At 36.6% G+C, this 18,240-nt stretch overlaps 1 protein-coding gene across 2 annotated transcripts in view; it reads left to right on the top strand.

The window, feature by feature from the left end:
- LOC127845708 (endosome-associated-trafficking regulator 1-like) overlaps positions 1-16,664 on the top strand; it is a 32,005-nt gene extending 15,341 nt beyond the window's left edge. Inside the window, exons 2-8 of one of the 2 annotated variants that reach the window (XM_052376802.1) lie at positions 319-884; positions 1,775-1,848; positions 2,652-2,763; positions 5,123-5,185; positions 7,005-7,141; positions 10,973-11,090; positions 15,335-16,664. In XM_052376802.1, coding sequence (XP_052232762.1) covers positions 319-884; positions 1,775-1,848; positions 2,652-2,763; positions 5,123-5,185; positions 7,005-7,141; positions 10,973-11,087 — 1,067 coding nt within the window. In that variant the 3' untranslated portion in view covers positions 11,088-11,090; positions 15,335-16,664. Of the gene's footprint in view, positions 1-318; positions 885-1,774; positions 1,849-2,651; positions 2,764-5,122; positions 5,186-7,004; positions 7,142-10,972; positions 11,154-15,334 lie in introns of those variants that run through there. The other variant, XM_052376801.1, reaches the window with a different exon arrangement.
- The last annotated feature ends 1,576 nt before the right edge of the window (positions 16,665-18,240 follow it).

Below are 18,240 nucleotides of genomic sequence, written 5' to 3'. Positions count from 1 at the left end.
TCATATTTAGTTCTATAATATACTTACAAATGAAATGTAGTTGTTTAGTATTCTATAGAACTAAATGTTTAATATTGGTGTTAGATTTAAATGCAAGTCCAAATACTGTCTGTGGGTAACGGGAGCATCTAGTTTAATGGGAAGTTGAAATGTTATAAAAGACAAATCTGCATTTTAATAAACATAACTTTTTTTGTGAATAACAAAAGTATGCCTTTTTCCACTAATAAAGCTATTTTAAATCCTTTATTTTCAAAGATAGTATTTTACATTGATTTAATGATAATATATTAATAGTATTATTTGTTTTTCTTTCAGATGATGATTTACCTACTCAAAGAAAAAAAGGAAAGTCAGATAACCCATTCTCTTTCAAGAAGTTTTTGTCAGGGCCAGTTAAACCATCTAATGGCTCAGTTAATATACCAACAATTGAAAACACACACTCAGCTCCACACCCAAAGACAACTACCAGTATTGGTTCTACCAGCAATATGCCAATACCCTCTGATTTACCCGACTTTGTACAGGACCATTACTCAGATAACAAACGTGCAAGACAATTAAAAAAATTGCCCAATGCGAATCAGGATGAAGTTCCTTCATTTGCAGATGTTAATGAACAGCTGGATAGTGTGGATAAAGTACTGCTTAAAAGCAGCTCAAATACACCTCTCAGTGACAAAGTAAAAACACCAAGTGTGATGAATATTAGTAGTAGTTTAGAAGACATCGATCAATTTTCAGACACTCTTGTTTCTAGCTCATCTGACTTGATAGCTAGTCTACCTGATTTTCTAAGTGATGGTGCTATAAATTCGAGCAGGGTGCAGTCTAATAACACTTCACACTCTCTGAGCGAAGAGAACCCAGAACTCAAATTGGTAATATAAGATGCGGGAAAAGTTGAATGTGATAATCATGTTACACTGGTAAATAAAACAATACCATTTAATCTGTTAGTCTATTTAAACAGTGGTTTTCTTAATTTGAATACACAATTCTAGCTCACCTGAGCATAATTTGCTCATGGTAAGCTTTTGTGATTGCCTTTTGTCCGGCGTGCTGCGTCAACATTTGCCTTGTAAACAGGCTAGAGGTCACATTTATTCTCTGATCTTCATGAAATTTGGTCAGAAAATTTGTGCTGATGATATCTTGGACAAGTTCAAAATTGGTTCCAGTTGGTTGAAAAACATGCCTGCCAGGGGTTGAGGCATTTTTCCTTATTTGACTATTGTAAAACCTTTTTAACACTCTAGAGGCCACATTTATTGTCATATCATCATGAAACTTGGTCAGAAAACTTAACTAAATGATATCTTGGACAACTTTGAAAATGGTTACGTTTGCTTGAAAAACATGGCTGCCAAGGGGCGGGAATTTTTCCTTATATGGCTATATATGACTATAGTAAAACCTTGTTAACACTCTTGAGTCCACATTTATTGTCCGATCTTCATGAAACTTGGTCATAACATTTGTTGTAATGATATCTTGGATGAGTTGGAAAATGGTTTAAGTATTTGAAAAATATGGCTGCCTGTGGGCAGGGAAGTTATCCTTATAAAGCTATAGTACAACCTTGTTAGCACTCTAAAAGTTACATTAATAATCCACTCTTCATGAACCTTTGTGAGAACATGATATATTGGGCTTCACTGAGCAGGTCAGTTCCTTTGTGTCTCAGGTGAGTGACTTTGGGCCTTTCAGGCCCTCTTGTATATCAGTTCTAAATTCCATTTCACTGTCTCAGTTGTTTCATTTTATACAGTTACAAGCTGAAAATGACAGATTAAGAAGGCATTTAGAAGAAACTAGGAGGCTTCAGACACAAGATGCGTTAAGGTTTGTGGCTGAAACAACCTGAAACTTGTACACTTCTTTTCTTACCAAAAAGTCAGAGTAATCATGCCAAGGCAAGCTCCTTATCGAGAACTTCAGAACATCCATGCAATTCATAATGTCACAAGCCATTTCACGATGTAGACTTTTTATATTAAAATGCTTTAAATAAGAAAATTGTGCTGCCTTGAATAGTATTGTATGATTTGGTAAGAATTATTGGCTTTTAAAGAGAACATTTGATATGAAGACCCGTTTTCTCTTTAGTAAAACTCAAGTTCAGCTTCCCCTTGGGGATCAAAACTAACACAGTCCTTGTAATTTTGTAAAATATGTGGGTGAAAAAATGCATAGTGTTATTTGTTGAAATACATCTATATATTTTGTACATGTATTTAATAAATTATTATCAAGTATCTGTCACTTGCATATTGTGTTACAAATTTTATATGCCAGTGTATACCATATTTAAGATGAACCCATACTAAAAACTTTAGATATTGGGATTACAAAAATTCTTGTCTGATAGATAATGTCCAATGATTTAAGTACTGGCAAAACAAAGGGGGGGAAGACATAGTAGAATATTTAAGCTTTGAAGCACACTCAATGTTTTTAAATATATAATATTAAAATAATCTCTATAAATTATTGAAATATAATGCATTTTTATAATGCAAATTATAACCCCAAAATGGATTATTGTTACAGGTTATAAAGTAAATAGTTCATAGCACTATTTAATGGGGTCTGGACCAACTTGGTGAGGTACTTGAATCATTCTTCAACCAAGGTGATATTTTCAGGGTAAGTGAACTACAACAACAATTAGTGGCTCAGAAGAAGAAGGAGGCAGAAGAGACAGCAGCCATGGAACATGCAATGGAAAAAGTGGAAGAAAACCTCTCACTGACTACGGTGAGTCCATGATAACTGTGAGTCTGGAACTACCCAGTGAGTGCATAATGACTATAAGTCTGAAACAACCGAGTGAGTGCATAACTGTGAGTATGGAACAACCCAGTGAGTGCATAATGACTGTTAGTCTGGAACAATCCTGTGAGTGCATAATCACTGAGTCCATAATGACTGTGAGTCCTAAACATCCTAGTGAGAGCATAATGACTGTGAGTCCGGAACAACCCAGTGAGTGCATAATCACTGAGTCCATAATTCCTGTGAGTCCGGAACCACCCAGTGAGTGCATATGACTGAGTTCATAATGACTGTGAGTCCGGAACAACCAAGTGAGTGCATAATGACTGAGTCCAAAACAACTCAGTGAGTGCATAATGACTGATTCCATAATGACTGTGAGTACAGAACAACCCAGTGAGTGCATAATCACTGAGTCCATAATTCCTGTGAGTCCGGAACCACCCAGTGAGTGCATATGACTGAGTTCATAATGACTGTGAGCCCGGAACAACCAAGTGAGTCCATAATGACTGTGAGTCTGGAACAACCTCATGAGTGCATAATGACTGAGTCCTTAATGACCGAGTCCAAAACAACACAGTGAGTGCATAATGACTGAGTCCATAATTACTGTGAGTCTGGAACAACCCAGTGAGTGCATAATGACTGAGTCCAAAATGACTGTGAGTCCAAAATAACCCAGTGAGTGCATATTGGCTGAGTCCATAGTGACTGTGAGACCGAAACAACCCAGTGAGAGCTTAATGACTGAGTCCATAATGACTGTGAGTCTGGAACAACCACATGAGTGCATAATGACTGAGTCCATAATTACTGTATGTCCATAATAAGCCAGTGAGTGCATAATGACTGAGTACATAATTCCTGTGAGTCCAGAACAACCCAGTGAGTGCATATAACTGAGCCCATAATTCCTGTGAGTCCAGAACAACCCAGTGAGTGCATATGACTGAGTCCATAATGACTGTGAGTCTGGAACAACCCAGTGAGTGCATAATGACTGAGTCCATAATTCCTGTGAGTCCAGAACAACCCAGTGAGTGCACATGACTGAGTCCATAATGACTGTGAGTCTGGAAGAACCCAGTGAGTGCATAATGACTGAGTCCAAAACAACCCAGTGAGTGCATAATGACTGATTCCATAATGACTGTGAATACAGAACAACCTAGTGAGTGCATAATGACTGAGTGCATAATGACTGGGTGTCCAAAATAATCCTGTGAGTGCATAATGACTGACTCCATAATCACTGGGTGTCCAAAACAACCCAGTGAGTGCATAATCACTGAGTCCATAATGACTGTGAGTCCCAAACAACCCAGTGAGTGCAAAAGGATTGACCCCAAAATGACTGGGTGTTCAAAACAACCCAGTGAGTGCATAATCACTGAGACCATAATAACTGTGAGTCACAAACAACCCAGTGAGTGCATAAGGACTGAGTCCATAATGACTGTGAGTCTGGAACAACCCGTAGAGTGCATTATGACTGATTCCATAATGACTGTGAGTTTGGAACAATCCAGTGAGTGCTTAATGACTGAGTCCATAATGACTGGGTGTCCAAAACAACCCAGTGAGTGCATAATGATGAGTCCATAATGACTGGGTGTCCAAAACAACCCAGTGAGTGCATAATGACGAGTCCATAATGACCAAGTGTCCAAAACAACCCAGGGAGTGCATTATGACAAGTCCATAATGACTGTGAGTCCAAAACAACTCAGTGAGTCCATAATGATTGTAAGTGCAAAATAACCCTGTGAATCCAAAATGACTAAGTGCAAAATAACCCAGCTACTCCATAATAACTGAGTCCATAATGACCGAGTCCATAATGAATAGGATTTCATAATAACTGTCAATGCAAAATGACCCAGTGAGTGAAAAATGGCCGTGAAACCAAAATGACCCAGCTATTGCATAATGACTGAGTCCATAATGACTTAGAGTGCATAATGACTTTGAGTCCTAAATAACCCAATGGGTGAAAAATGACTGTTAAACCAAAATGACCCACTGAGTGCATAATGACTGGGTCCAAAATGACTGAGATCATAATGTCCCAGTAAGTCCATAATGACTGTTAGTCCAAAATAACCAAGTGAGTGAAAATGACCCAGTGAGTGCATAATGACCGAGTTCAAAATGACCCAGTGAGTGCATAATGAGTCCAAATTGAGGGCTGCATTCTTTAATTTCTTTGTACATTCTAATTTCTGGGCTGTTTCTTAAAGGAATGATTATACATGTTTTTATTTCTGTCAGCTTATGTAATTATTGTTTGAATAATAGTGCTTGCTTTTTGCTAAATGATTTCAATTGCTTTTATCAGAAACGAGCTGTTCAGGCAGAAAGTACTGTAACAAGACTGAAACAGGAATTAAAGGCTGCTCAGGTAAACATAGACTTAGATTATCTTTTTATGCTCCCCCAAAATTTATTTTGGGGGGAGCATATAGTCGCCGCTTCGTCTGTCCGTGTGTGAGTCCATCCGTATGTGCACAATTTTTGTCCGTGCTATTTCTCAGCAACTAATGACCTGAATTCAATGAAACTTTATGGGAAGCTTCACTACCAAGAGGAGATGTGCATATTATCAGCCGGTTCTGGTTGGATGATTTTTCACAGAGTTATGTCCCTTTAAAATTTTCTGTAAAAAAATTCTTGTCCCCCCAACTACTGTGCCCTCAAGACGTTTCTTTTTATCTGAATATATAGTGCAATATTGTGACAAAAAAAACCTTTGGGGAGCATCACCCGTCTTCGATGGTTTCTTGTTTTAGTTTGATTACATGTGAGCCTTGCTCTGGGAGAACCAGTTCAGACTGCACAGGCTAATCAGGGGCAACACTTTCAGCTTTTATTGAATTTTTTGTTAAATGGAAGTCTCTTTTTAGCAAAAATCAAGTTTAGGAAAAAAGTGGTGTCCCTGATCATCCTTTGTGGATTTACATTAAGCCCCATTTTCCAGGACCACAGCTTAAGCATAAATCTCTCTATTTTGTCTTTCTTTTTTGTATGTACCTGTTTAATGCCTTTGTATCAGCTGTCTGTATGTCAAAGAATGATACTTCTGATTTTACTCGCTGTGTCTAAAGTTGGTTTCCTCCCTTTAATTACTTTCAAAGCTTGTTATACGTAACTGTTTTTATCATTCAGCTGTTCCTGGTTGAAATGATTTGTCAAAATCATTCTCTTTCCTCTTTAAATAACTTGCATGGGTCTTCAACAAATTTCAATTTTTGTTGCCTTTCTACTTGATGTCCATCTTTCTGTATTTCAGTCTATCCTTCCATCGATCATACTGTGTAATTTGTATGCCCTATCTCAGACACTTATCATCCAAATTTTATGGAACTAAATACATGTATTCACATCCCTTTAGGATGGACATGAGCAATTCTTTCAGATCATTCTCATCCGATAACTTTTCTGGTAGTAACTGTCCTATTATTATTTACATATGCTACTGTTTGTTTCGAGTGGATAAGCGGCAGCCCAGTAGGATGGACATATGCCTACTTGTTGAGTAGTTTTGTATCTTTTCATGGTTTTGATGACATTTTTTCATTAATATTGTATTTATTGTTTTCGCCCCAGATCGAAAACGCTAATGATCCAAATGTTATGCAACTTAACCCTATAGGTTGGGCGCGTACATCTTTGCCAGGTTGTTCTGGTCCAATGATGTTTCCGTTATTATTTGCACTTAGCCTAATAATTTCTTATCATTTTAGCCCAAAATCACATTAATGATCGGTAAGTCATGTTTTTCGTTGTCAGGTCTTCTGGTGCAATGATTTTTCAGGGATTTATTGCCCTTTGATTATAAGTATCATTGTCTAATGGAGTTTTCTAAGATCTAAGGAACTAACGTTCTGAACTTCAATGCACTTTATGTGTGCTTTGCTTTTAACTGACACCATGTTACTGCATAAATATTGTCGAGCAAGACACAATCGTCTGCATGTATTCTTTATGGGCAATTATTGCTTTGTTTCATGGTTTAGGGCTGATATGGTTATTAAGCAGCTTCAACTCAATCGAGGAATTGACTCTTTGCACTTTGTTTTGATTTTGGTATATTGTTATATAATGTGGTTGCTTTACTCAGTACAAATATAATTTAATGCAAGTACATAGTCATGAAATTCTATAATTGTGATCTTGCTGTAATGTAAGCAATAATATTATTAACATATTTTATGTTGTAGCATGAAATAAAATCTCTGCAAGCAGAAAACACCCTGCTGCTCTCTGGAGACACTTTTCTTCGCGATATCAAAGAGCGGACCAGCTACGTGGCTGACCAGCTTTCCTCTGCCACAAATGCAGCAGAAACTAACCTCCGGTAAAGTATATTTACAATGTTGATGGATTGTTTACACTCGGGCCTTTGGTTCTGAACCAAAGCTCAATCCCACTTGTTAATATAGACTTTCACAGGTGTCATAATATAGGAATTCACCGATTTTATAAAACATTAAAATTGATATTGTATCATCAGTAATTCTTTACAACAGGGAATTTATAAATATGATACGGTATTACACTTGGGAATTCGCAATCTGATATGATAAGATATTACTCTAGAGAAACAACTGTCATTATAAATACATTTTTATTAATATTGAATCATATTAGTTGACTCACCGTAATTATATAATTTATTACGATAGGGAATTTACAAATATGATTTAAAAATATGATAATGTATTACACTAGAGAATTCTCATATATGATAATGTATTACGCTATGGAATTTACAAATATGATCATGTATTACACTTAGGAATTCACAAATATGATAATGTATTACAATACAGAATTGTCAGATAAATGAATTAACATTTATATTGTATCATTCCAGGAGACTCAGAATAATCAATAGTTTATTACGCTAGGGTATTGAACGATATGATAATGTATTGCACTTGAGCATTCACTTTAATTATCATGTTTCAAACTAGGGAAATTGCAGCAATTGTAATGTATTTCACTTGGAAATTCACAGAAATATTTATGTTATACACTAGGAAATTTACAGTGATGGTAATGTTTTACACTTGAGAATTTACAGTAATTGAAATGTTTTACACCTGGGATTTGACAGTAATTATATTTTATTACACTAGGAAATTCACAGTAATTGAGTTGTATTTTGATAAAGAATTCGCAAAAATTAAAATGTATTAGATGAGGGAATACATAGTTATTTTAGTGTATTACACTAGAAAATTCACAGATATAATAAATGTAATACACTAGGAAATTCACAGTAATTATATTGGCCTAAAGCTAAAGGCCAAGAAGCTAAATGCACTTGGCCTTGCCTCCTGAAGTGTGTGAACTCAACCAGGAATGAGCTGCCGGTTGTATAACTTTCAAAGCTTTAACACCTTAATGATAAGGTCATAAAGGAAGGGTATAATTGCTTGAAAACTGTTCTTCTTTCACCATTTCAAATATGCGTTGCGGGAGTAAGTGTCTGCAAAACATCTTGTCTGTCAAGGCCAAGTCGTGATAGTATATTCGTCACTTTTGTCAAATTGTTAATTTATTTGTACCCAATTCACCGTTCCAGCACAGTATATATTGATTATTATCCCCTGCCAGAGGCGGAGGGATATTGTTTTGGCGTTGTCCGGCTGTCCGTCCGTCCATCCGTCCGTCCGGCACTTTTGTGTCCGGAGCCATATCTTGGAAGTGCTTTAGCCGATTTCATTGAAACTTCCTATCAGTATATATATGCATAAGAGGATGACGCACGCCTAATGGCATTGTACACCATCTGTTAAAAACAGAGTTATGGCCCTTTATATCTTGAAAAAATGCTTTTTACTATATGCACTTTTGTGTCCGGAGCCATATCTTGAAAGTGCTTTGGCGGATTTCATTGAAACTTGGTATGAGTATATATATGCATAAGAGGATGATGCACGCCAAATGGCATTGTACACCATCTATTAAAAACAGAGTTATGGCCCTTTGTATCTTGAAAAAATGCTTTTTACTATAGGCACTTTTGTGTCCGGAGCCATATCTTGGAATTGCTTTGGCGGATTTCATTGAAACTAAGTATGAGTATATATATGCATAAGAGGATGATGCACGCCAAATGGCCTTTTATACTATCTGTTAAAAACAGAGTTATGGCCCTTTGTATCTTGAAAAAATGCTTTTTACTATAGGCACTTTTGTGTCCGGAGCCATATCTTGGAAGTGCTATGGCGGATTTCATTGAAACTTGGTATGAGTATATATGCCTTGCCAGAGGCGGAGGGATATTGTTTTGGCATTGTCCGGCTGTCCGTCCTTCCGTCACTTTTGTGTCCGGAGCCATATCTTGGAAGTACTTTTGCGGATTTCATTGAAACTTGGTATGAGTATATATATGAATAATAGGATGATGCACGCCAAATGGCATTGTACACCATCTGATAATAACATTATAATAATATTATGATTATGGCCCTTTGTATTTTCAAAAAAATGCTTTTTTTAGTGTCAAATATAACACTTTTGTGTCCAGAAGTATATAGGCGGGGGATATCAATTCAACGAATTTGCTTGTTTTAAGGTTGTTTCAATATTTTCTGAGCATTGGTTAAAGTAGCAGTAACTAAAAGCCTTACAATGACTCTTATGGCTACATTTGCTTTGTTTCGTGTTTTTTTCCTCCAATTTTATTATTACATGTACCTTTGCCAATAAAAGAAATTCATGTTACAGCTTTAAAGGGATCTTTATACAGATTTTGGCATGCTTTGAAGATAAATAGCTATTTGATAATGTGACTATTGGAACTAAATAGCTCAAGTATTAAAGGGGCCTTTTCACAGATTTTGGCATTTGTTTAACTTATTCATTAAATGCTTTATATTGATAAATGTAAACATTGGATCGTAAAAGCTCCAGAAAAATTCAAGAAAAAAATAAAAAAAAGGAAAAGAACATTGCCCGGAGCAGGTTTCGAACCAGTGACCCCTGGAGTCCTGCCAGAGTCCTGAAGTAAAAACGCTTTAGCCTACTGAGCTATTCCGCCGAGTACACATTCTTGACGTATTTTATACCTTATATAAGCAATCTTCGTAGTTTCACAAAATTTAACGACAAAAACAGAACTCTCCAAATTATTCAATCGTTTCGCGTTGCAACGCTTTATAATTTTTAGGTTTTAAAATCGTCAAAAGATGCATATAATGGCTATATTAGAGCATGGTTAATGTTCAGTATTACTGTTTCCTCACAAATATCATAACTAAAACGAAAACTTACGAATCTGAAACAACTTTTTTCAATTTTGTCAATTTACCAAAGCGTGAAAAGATCCCTTTAAACAAAAATAAATTAAATTAAGAAAAAAAAATCATTAACTGGGCTCGAACCACTGACCCTTTGAGTAAAAGACTAGCGCTGAAACCACTCGGCCATCCGTGCTCATAGAGAAGGGTATTTTATACTTTTTATAAGGAATTCTCGTAACGTCACAAAATAAAAGATAACAAAAGAACTCTCCAAATTATTCAATCGGTTCGGGTTTGTAACGCTTTTCAACTTTCAGGTTTTTCAATCGTCTACAGATGCATACAATCGATATTTTAGAATGTGGTAAATGTACACTATTACCGTTTACTTGCAAATATGATGAATACAACGAAAGTTAGGAAATCTGAAACTTTTTTTCAATTATGTCAATTTATCAACACGTCAAAATGTCCAATAGTTTTAAACAATTGTACAATGGTATATGATACGTACGGCCGATTTTTCGTTGTGCAACATAACCGTGAAAATGTCCGATAGTTTTATACAAGTGTATACTGTTTATATGACATGTACAGACGATTTTCTTTGTGCAACATTACTTTCGACCTCATTCAGACACATATTCCCTCAAATATGTTATTTTAATTAAAGCGTTTTCTCTCAATAAACAGCATCTAAATGCAAGGAAGAATGCGTTTATAGAACAGCCATAGTTTAAATTTATATATTGAACACTGCAACACGCACTTGAATGAAACTGTTTAGATTAATAATACTTTCGATTAATAATACATGTAAAAAAAATCGAATATTTTTACCATATAGCCATTTAATTATCAATCAGAGATAATTGTTTCGTTATTTTCCTTCCCTCCCATGTACGAAATAAATAAATGTATTGTTTGATTTACAGACAACTGTTGAACGGAGTAGGACAACTGAAGTTATTCTCGCAAGTGCTCTCGTCAATAGACAAGATCAGCGAAGCACCTTCAGATTCCACCTTCCAAAATAAGCCGAATACTTGACAAGTGTGCTGCATGACTGTTTTTGTTAAGATAAATACATAATCATTGAATAAAATAATTGCAATATTTATTTTTTTTACGGCGTGCAGCGTGCGTCGTACGTTGTAAACATTGTTTGTGGACCCAAGCAGCCGCCTTTATTCCCGGCCAGAAATTATTTTTGCCATTTTCTTTGGAGATGCATAAGAAAACACCCAAATGATACTTCCGAGGTGTTGCTACGGACCGAGAAATTAAAAAAAAAAGACGATGGAGAAATACAGAGGTTGTGTAAATTTTGTATGTTTTTTTTTTAGCTCACCTGATTGCTCAAGTGAGCTTTGTGACCGGTCTTTGTCCGTCATCCGTCCGTCCGTCCATTAACATTTGTTCGTAAACACTCTAGAGGCCACATTTATTGTCCGATCTTCATGAAACTTGGTCAGAAGCTTCGTCCCAAAGAAATCTCGGTCGAGTTCGAAACTGGGTCGTGCCGGGTTAAAAACTAGTTCACTAGGTAAAAAAAAAACAAAAAAACTTGTAAACATTGTAGAAGTCACATTTCATGCCCAATATTCATGTAACTTTGTCAACAACAAAATGTTTGTCTTAATGATATGTTGGTTGAGTTCAAAAGTGGTTCCGGTCCGTTGAAAAACATGGCCGCCAATGGGCGGGGCAGTTTTCCTTATTTGGCTATAGAGAAACCTTGTAAACACTCTGGAAGTCACAATTTTTGCCCAATCATCATGAAAGTTGGTCAAAACATTGGTTGTATTGATACCTCGGACGAGTTCGAAAATGGTCCAGATCGGTAAAAAAAACATGGCCGCCAGTGGGCGGTGCATTTTTCTCTATATGTATATAGTCAAAACATTTGAACACTCTAGAAGTCACATTGTTGGCCCAATTTTCATGAAATTTGGTCAGAACCTTTGTTTCCTAGATACGTGAGTTAAGTTTGAAAATGGTTCTGGTCCGTTGAAAAACATGGTTGCCAGGGGAACGGGGCAGTTTTCCTCATATTTATATAGTAAAAATGCTTGTAAACAATCATGATTTAAGGTCATGTAACATGCGAGACAACTCTTCTTAATATTGCATTTAAGTTTACAGTAGTTACTCCCCTTTGATTATTAATGTTTTCATAATAATACAGTGTAGTTGTGTGTATCATTTATGTGTTAATTGTTATTCGAGGTTGGATGTTATTTTAGCTCACCTGATTGCTCAGGTGAGCTTTTGTGACCGGTCTTTGTCCGTCGTCCGTCCGTCCACATTTAGTGTCCGGGTTTCATGAAACTTGGTCAGAAGATTTGTCCCAATGATATCACGATCGAGTTCGAAACTGGGTCATGCTGGGTCAAAAATTAGGTCACTAGGTAAAAAAAAAAGCTTGTAAACACTGTAGAAGTCGAATTTAATGCCCAATCTTCATGTAACTTTGTCTAAATGTCTGTCTTAATGATATGTTGGTTGAGTTCAAAAGTTGTTCCGGTCCATTGAAAAACATGGCCGCCAGTGGGCGGGGCTGTTTTCCTAATATGGCTATAGAGAAACCTTGTAAACACTCTAGAAGTCACAATTTTTGCCCAATCATCATGAGAGTTAATCAAAACATTGGTTTTATTGATATGTCGGACGAGTTCGAAAATGGTCCAGATCGGTAAAAAAACATGGCCGCCAGTGGGCGGGGCATTTTTCTCTGTATGTATATAGTGAAAACATGTGAACACTATAGAAGTCACATTTTTTGTCCAATTTTCATGAAATTTGGTCAGAACATTTGTTTCTTTGATACGAGAGTTGAGTTGGAAAATGGTTCTGGTCAGTTGAATAACATGGCTGCCGGGGGGTGGGGGGGCAGTTTTCTTATATTTATATAGTAATAAAAAAGCTTGTGAACACTCTAGGTCACATGTTTTGCCCAATCATCATGAAACTTGGTGAAAAGATTGGTTTTATATATATTTCAGATGAGTTTGCGAATGGTCCCGATGGGTCAATAAACATGGCTGCCAGGGGGTTGGGGCAGTTTTCCTTATGTGACTATATAGAGAGAAACCTTGTGATCAAACACTATAGAAGTCACATATTTTGCCTAATCATCGTGAAACTTAGTCAATACATTGGTTTTTAGCTCTACTGCCAAAGGCAGAAGAGCTTATGGGATGGTATGGTGTCTGTGTGTGTGTGCGTGCATTAGACTTTTCTTGTTTATCCGATAAAGTCCACAGTTTTCATCCCATTCTTTTCAAACTTCTTCAGTGTCTTTATATTAATGAGGACTCGAACCCTATTGATTTTCAGGTCACTAGGTCAAAGGTCAGGGTCACAGTGACTCGAAATAGTAAAATGGTATCCGGATGATAACTCAAGAATGCTTAGGCCTAGGATCATGAAACTTCATAGGTACATCGATCATGACTGGCTGATGACCCCTTTTCATTTTCAGGTCACTAGGTCAAAGGTCAAGGTCACAGTGACTCGAAATAGTAAAATGGTTTCCTTTTTCTTGTTTATCCGATAAAGTCCACAGTTTTCATCCCATTCTTCTCAAACTTGTTCAGTGTTTTTATATTAATGAGGACTCGAACCCTATTGATTTTTAGGTCACTGGGTCAAAGGTCAAGGTCACTGTGACTCGAAATAGTAAAATGGTTTCCAGATGTTTACTTAAGAATGCTTAAGCCTAGGATCATGAAACTTCAAAGGTGCATCGATCATGACTGGCTGATGACCCCTATCGATTTTCAGGTCACTAGGTCAAAGGTCAAGGTCCCAGTGACTCGAAATAGTAAAATGGTTACTTTTTCTTGTTTATCCGATAAAATCCACAGTTTTCATCCGATTCTTTTCAAACTTTTTCAGGTCACTGGGTCAAAGGTCAAGGTCACAGTGACTCGAAATAGTAAAATGGTTTCCAGATGATAACTCAAGAATACTTAGGCCTAGGATCATGAAACTTTATAGTTACATTGATCATGACTGGCAGATGACCCCTATTGATTTTCAGGTCACTAGGTCAAAGGTAAAGGTCACAGTGACTCGTAACAGTAAAATGGTTTCCGGATAAGAACTCAAGAATGCGTACGCCTAGGATCATGAAACTTCATAGGTACATTGATCATGACTGGCAGATGACCCCTATTGATTTTCAGGTCACTAGGTAAAAGGTAAAGGTCACAGTGACAATAAACGTATTCACACAATGCTGCCACTACAGATGACCCCTATTGATTTTCAGGTCACTAGGTAAAAGGTAAAGGTCACAGTGACAATAAACGTATTCACACAATGCTGCCACTACAACTGACAGCCCATATGGGGCATGTTTTACAAACAGCCCTTGTTTAAAAAGAGCAATATCAAAGCAATGAGTCCAGAATGACTTCCCCTTGAATATGAAAAAAATTTGAAATCCCACTTGTTTACGCAATTAATTCCACAGTTTTCATCCAATTATTTCCAAATTTGCACAGTATCTTTATATCAATGAGGACTTGAACCCTATCGAATATGAGCAGTATTGAAGAAATAAGTACACAATAATCTCCCCTTGAACTTGAGAAAATTCTCCTTGTTTGCGCGATTAAGTACACAGTTTCCATTTGATTCTTTCCAAACTTGCACAGTGTTTATAGCAGTAGAGCGATTCAGGCCCTCATGGGCCTCTTGTATATATTTCTTGGACAAGTTGGAAAATGGCTCAGATCGGTGAAACACACTTTTTAGCTCACCTGATTGCTCAGGTGAGGTTTAAGGATTGGTCTTTGTTTGCTGTCCGTCTGTCCACATTAGGTTTGTAAACACTCTAGCATTCACATTTCTCAAACATTTTTTATCAAAGTTGCTGAAAGATCTCAGTCAAGTTTGATGATGAGCAAAATCGCATAATTAATGCCATAATTATTGCCCTCAGATTGTCCAAATTTTCATTATATTATACAAAATCCTTGTAAGCAAAGTTTGATGTTTGGTAAGGGGGGGTAAACTCAAAATATAGGTCACCATTTCAAATCTTACAAAAACAAAAACACTCCCTACGCCAGAGTTTTTGTTCAATAATGATAAAACTTGACCAGGATGTTTGTCTGGTCAATATCTAGGTCAAGTTTGACATTAGGTAAAGATTGAATGAACCGACTCCTCTCAGGTGAGCGAACTAGGGCCATCTTGGCCTTCTTGTTAACATATTTCGCCTTAGTTTAAAAATTTGACAATGTAGTGCTATTAAGCGGAGATTAATTGATCCATTTATTTTACAGAAACATACAATCATACCTCATATAGAAACCTTGGGACCTTAAGAATATGTGAAATGGTGAAGTTTTGAAAATCAAATCGATTTACAAATATATCATCAACAACATACAAAACCTACTAAGCCACTAGATGCGTCCATCGCTTGTGAACAACTTGGCGCCACCTCGGAATTAGAATTTCCTTGTTTATTGATTCCTCTCAAATCAATGTTACAATTGGTTAGAACATAGGCCCGTAACCAGGTCATGGGGCCCGACCCCTCCCCCAGCTGGCTATCGAGTTAGGAATTAAAAAAGGGCCTACTGCAAATATTTCTTTCATGAAACGATCCACAGTAAACTCTATCTGAATACAAAAGAACAGATGTGTTTGATTGTCCCTGATAAACAAGAGGATTAGCACTTATTTAAACGCCAGTAGAGATAAGCCTCTTGGAAATGTTTTATAATCGCCTTGCACTCACATCTCCGATCAGTCAATTTCCACTTTTGATCATGAATGCTTCATCTATCAATGGTTGATGTATTGCGTTTCTGATTTACCAAGGAAAGAGACGTAGCTAATGGAAGCAACTGATACGGGATGTGTTAGGTCTGAAAATTGCGGATATTAATAAGTTGTGAAAAACAAATAATGTTGGAAGCAATTAGAGCGGTGATATGGATAATCGTCATAAATTTGAACCGGTTAGTTTCTTTGTCGAAGTCCAAGGCCCATACCTTCGCCAAAAATGAATGGACCGGAACGAGTCATACTTCATCTGAAAGTCATCTAGGTAGACTCACACACCAAATATCAGGTCAATATCGTCAAGCGTTTTGAAAGGAAAAGGAAATGCCAGTCGGACGGACGGACAGTCTGACTGCTTTATGCCACATTACCGGGGGGCATAAAAATCAGCTCTAAATCTGAAAGAGTTGTGTTATCAACTTTTCGGAAATCGATTCTTATAGAGAAAAAAACAAGGCCCATAACTTCGCCAAAATTCCATTGACCGGAACAAATTTCACTATTCGCCTGTTGTTCATGTAGGTAGACTCCCACACCAAAAATCAGCTCAATATCTGAAAGTGTGAGTTAAAAACCTCTGGAGAACAGTTATTTTAGAGACAATTTCAAAGTCCAATCTGATGTCGAAGTTGCAGACGATTGTTATGGTTTTATCTGTGTTGATGATGGTGAAAGTACACATCTGTAGTAGATTATAAACATTTGATTAGGAATTTACCTTCAAACTTGAGAGGAGGTTTGAATTCAAAGAGAAAGTGATATTATGGATATATGTCAGTTATACTTTGATACATTTCTTAATAAAGGTTTTTAATTTTCAAAGTTTGCTTTGCTTCGTCATCAAGCGTCATACATTTCTGACATCTTAAGCTTTAAACATTGGTGTGAATTTCACAACCTATTTTAAAGCTTTAGAGTTCAGAAAGATGCTGATTTACTTGTTATATGCCATACATTTTTATCACAAAATAAGTTTCTCTAAGCATTTAAATTCACCTTGAAAAGTGCCAAATTAAAAAAAAAATCGTGAGGGGAGAACCCTTCCACTTCCCTGTAGCCCCCCCCCTCCCACCAGTCAAAAAAATCCTGCGTACGGCCGTGGAATATTTGTCCCAAATGAAAGCGTAGGCGAATTCAAAACCGGGTAACGTAGGGTCAAACATTTGGTAAATAGACCAAATTTAATTTAAAAAAAAACAAAAACTTTCTATGGGTTACTTCCCAATCTTCATAAAACTTGGTCAGAACATTTGTCCCAATAATACGTCCGTTTAAACTTAAGTGAAAGTCGATTACATCGCCACGATGTCATATGAAAGAAAAGATTGTGACCATTCTAGTGGACACGTGTATTTTCGATTCCTCATGAATCCTGTTCAGAAATTCGTTCCCAATGATATTTTGGTCGAGTTTGAAACTGTGTAAAGTGGGGTCAAATACTAGTGTTCCTTACTTGGCTATAGTAAAACTATTTGTAAACTCGATACATATTTGACCGACCCATATTGAAGCTTGCTCAGAAATAAAAAAAAATTCGTTTTAATTATAGCTGGGCTGAATTTAAAAAAAAGATTGTTTAAAAATTTTATATCGGGTTCGTTCCGTGACAGTTTCCGTATTAGTCCATTGTGAAACCTTGTGATTTCTACCTGCTCATTACAGTATTGTTCAATGGGATCTCCGGTAAGCGCCTTTTACTCTTGTTTACAAATTAACAGATGACATTTTTGGTTAGAACAGACAAAGCTAGCAGCTGTGTTAATTAAAAAAAAACACTGTTTAATCAGGTTTAAAACGAAGCTGAAAAATACTGGTCATTAGATAGAGGTATGGCGAGCGGGAGGCGTAAAACGACAAATAACTATAATTTTCACTTTTTATTAAGCGATCTGGGTGAATCTTTAAATACAGAAAGCCTCCATGAGTGCCAGCTTGGGATAGTATTTTTGGCGCGTCGGAACAAGATCAAGGTCGCAGTTGCTAAATTTAAGTTTCCGCTCAATAACTTTAGTTTTGATGGTAATATTAAGTTAATTTAAATGTGTTTAGGGTATCGCCATGTCCGCCAGTCCGTGCGTGAGTGTTTTCGTGAATAGGATTAATCCTTAGAAGCATCTGTATGAGCGCGTCTATCTGATCTAATCCACATATACAAAGCGTAATGCGCTAGTATAGAAAAAAACTTTAGAGAAAATCCTTTATTACCTACCCCACTTCTCAAATATCCCAACAAATAAGGCGACCCTACAAACTTCATAACGACACGACCAGCAAAATGAAACGAATAACAGCATAAACAAAATATCATCACGAACTACCATGTGAACACACACATTTTTAGCTCGATATTATATATGAAATATATATAGTGGAGCTATCCTACTCACCCCGGCGTTGG

The sequence above is a fragment of the Dreissena polymorpha genome, chromosome 9 (genome assembly GCF_020536995.1).
Source record: "Dreissena polymorpha isolate Duluth1 chromosome 9, UMN_Dpol_1.0, whole genome shotgun sequence".
NCBI lineage: Eukaryota > Metazoa > Mollusca > Bivalvia > Myida > Dreissenidae > Dreissena > Dreissena polymorpha.
Note: the sequence above shows the minus strand (reverse complement) of the source record. Positions and strands in the feature narration are given on the sequence as shown.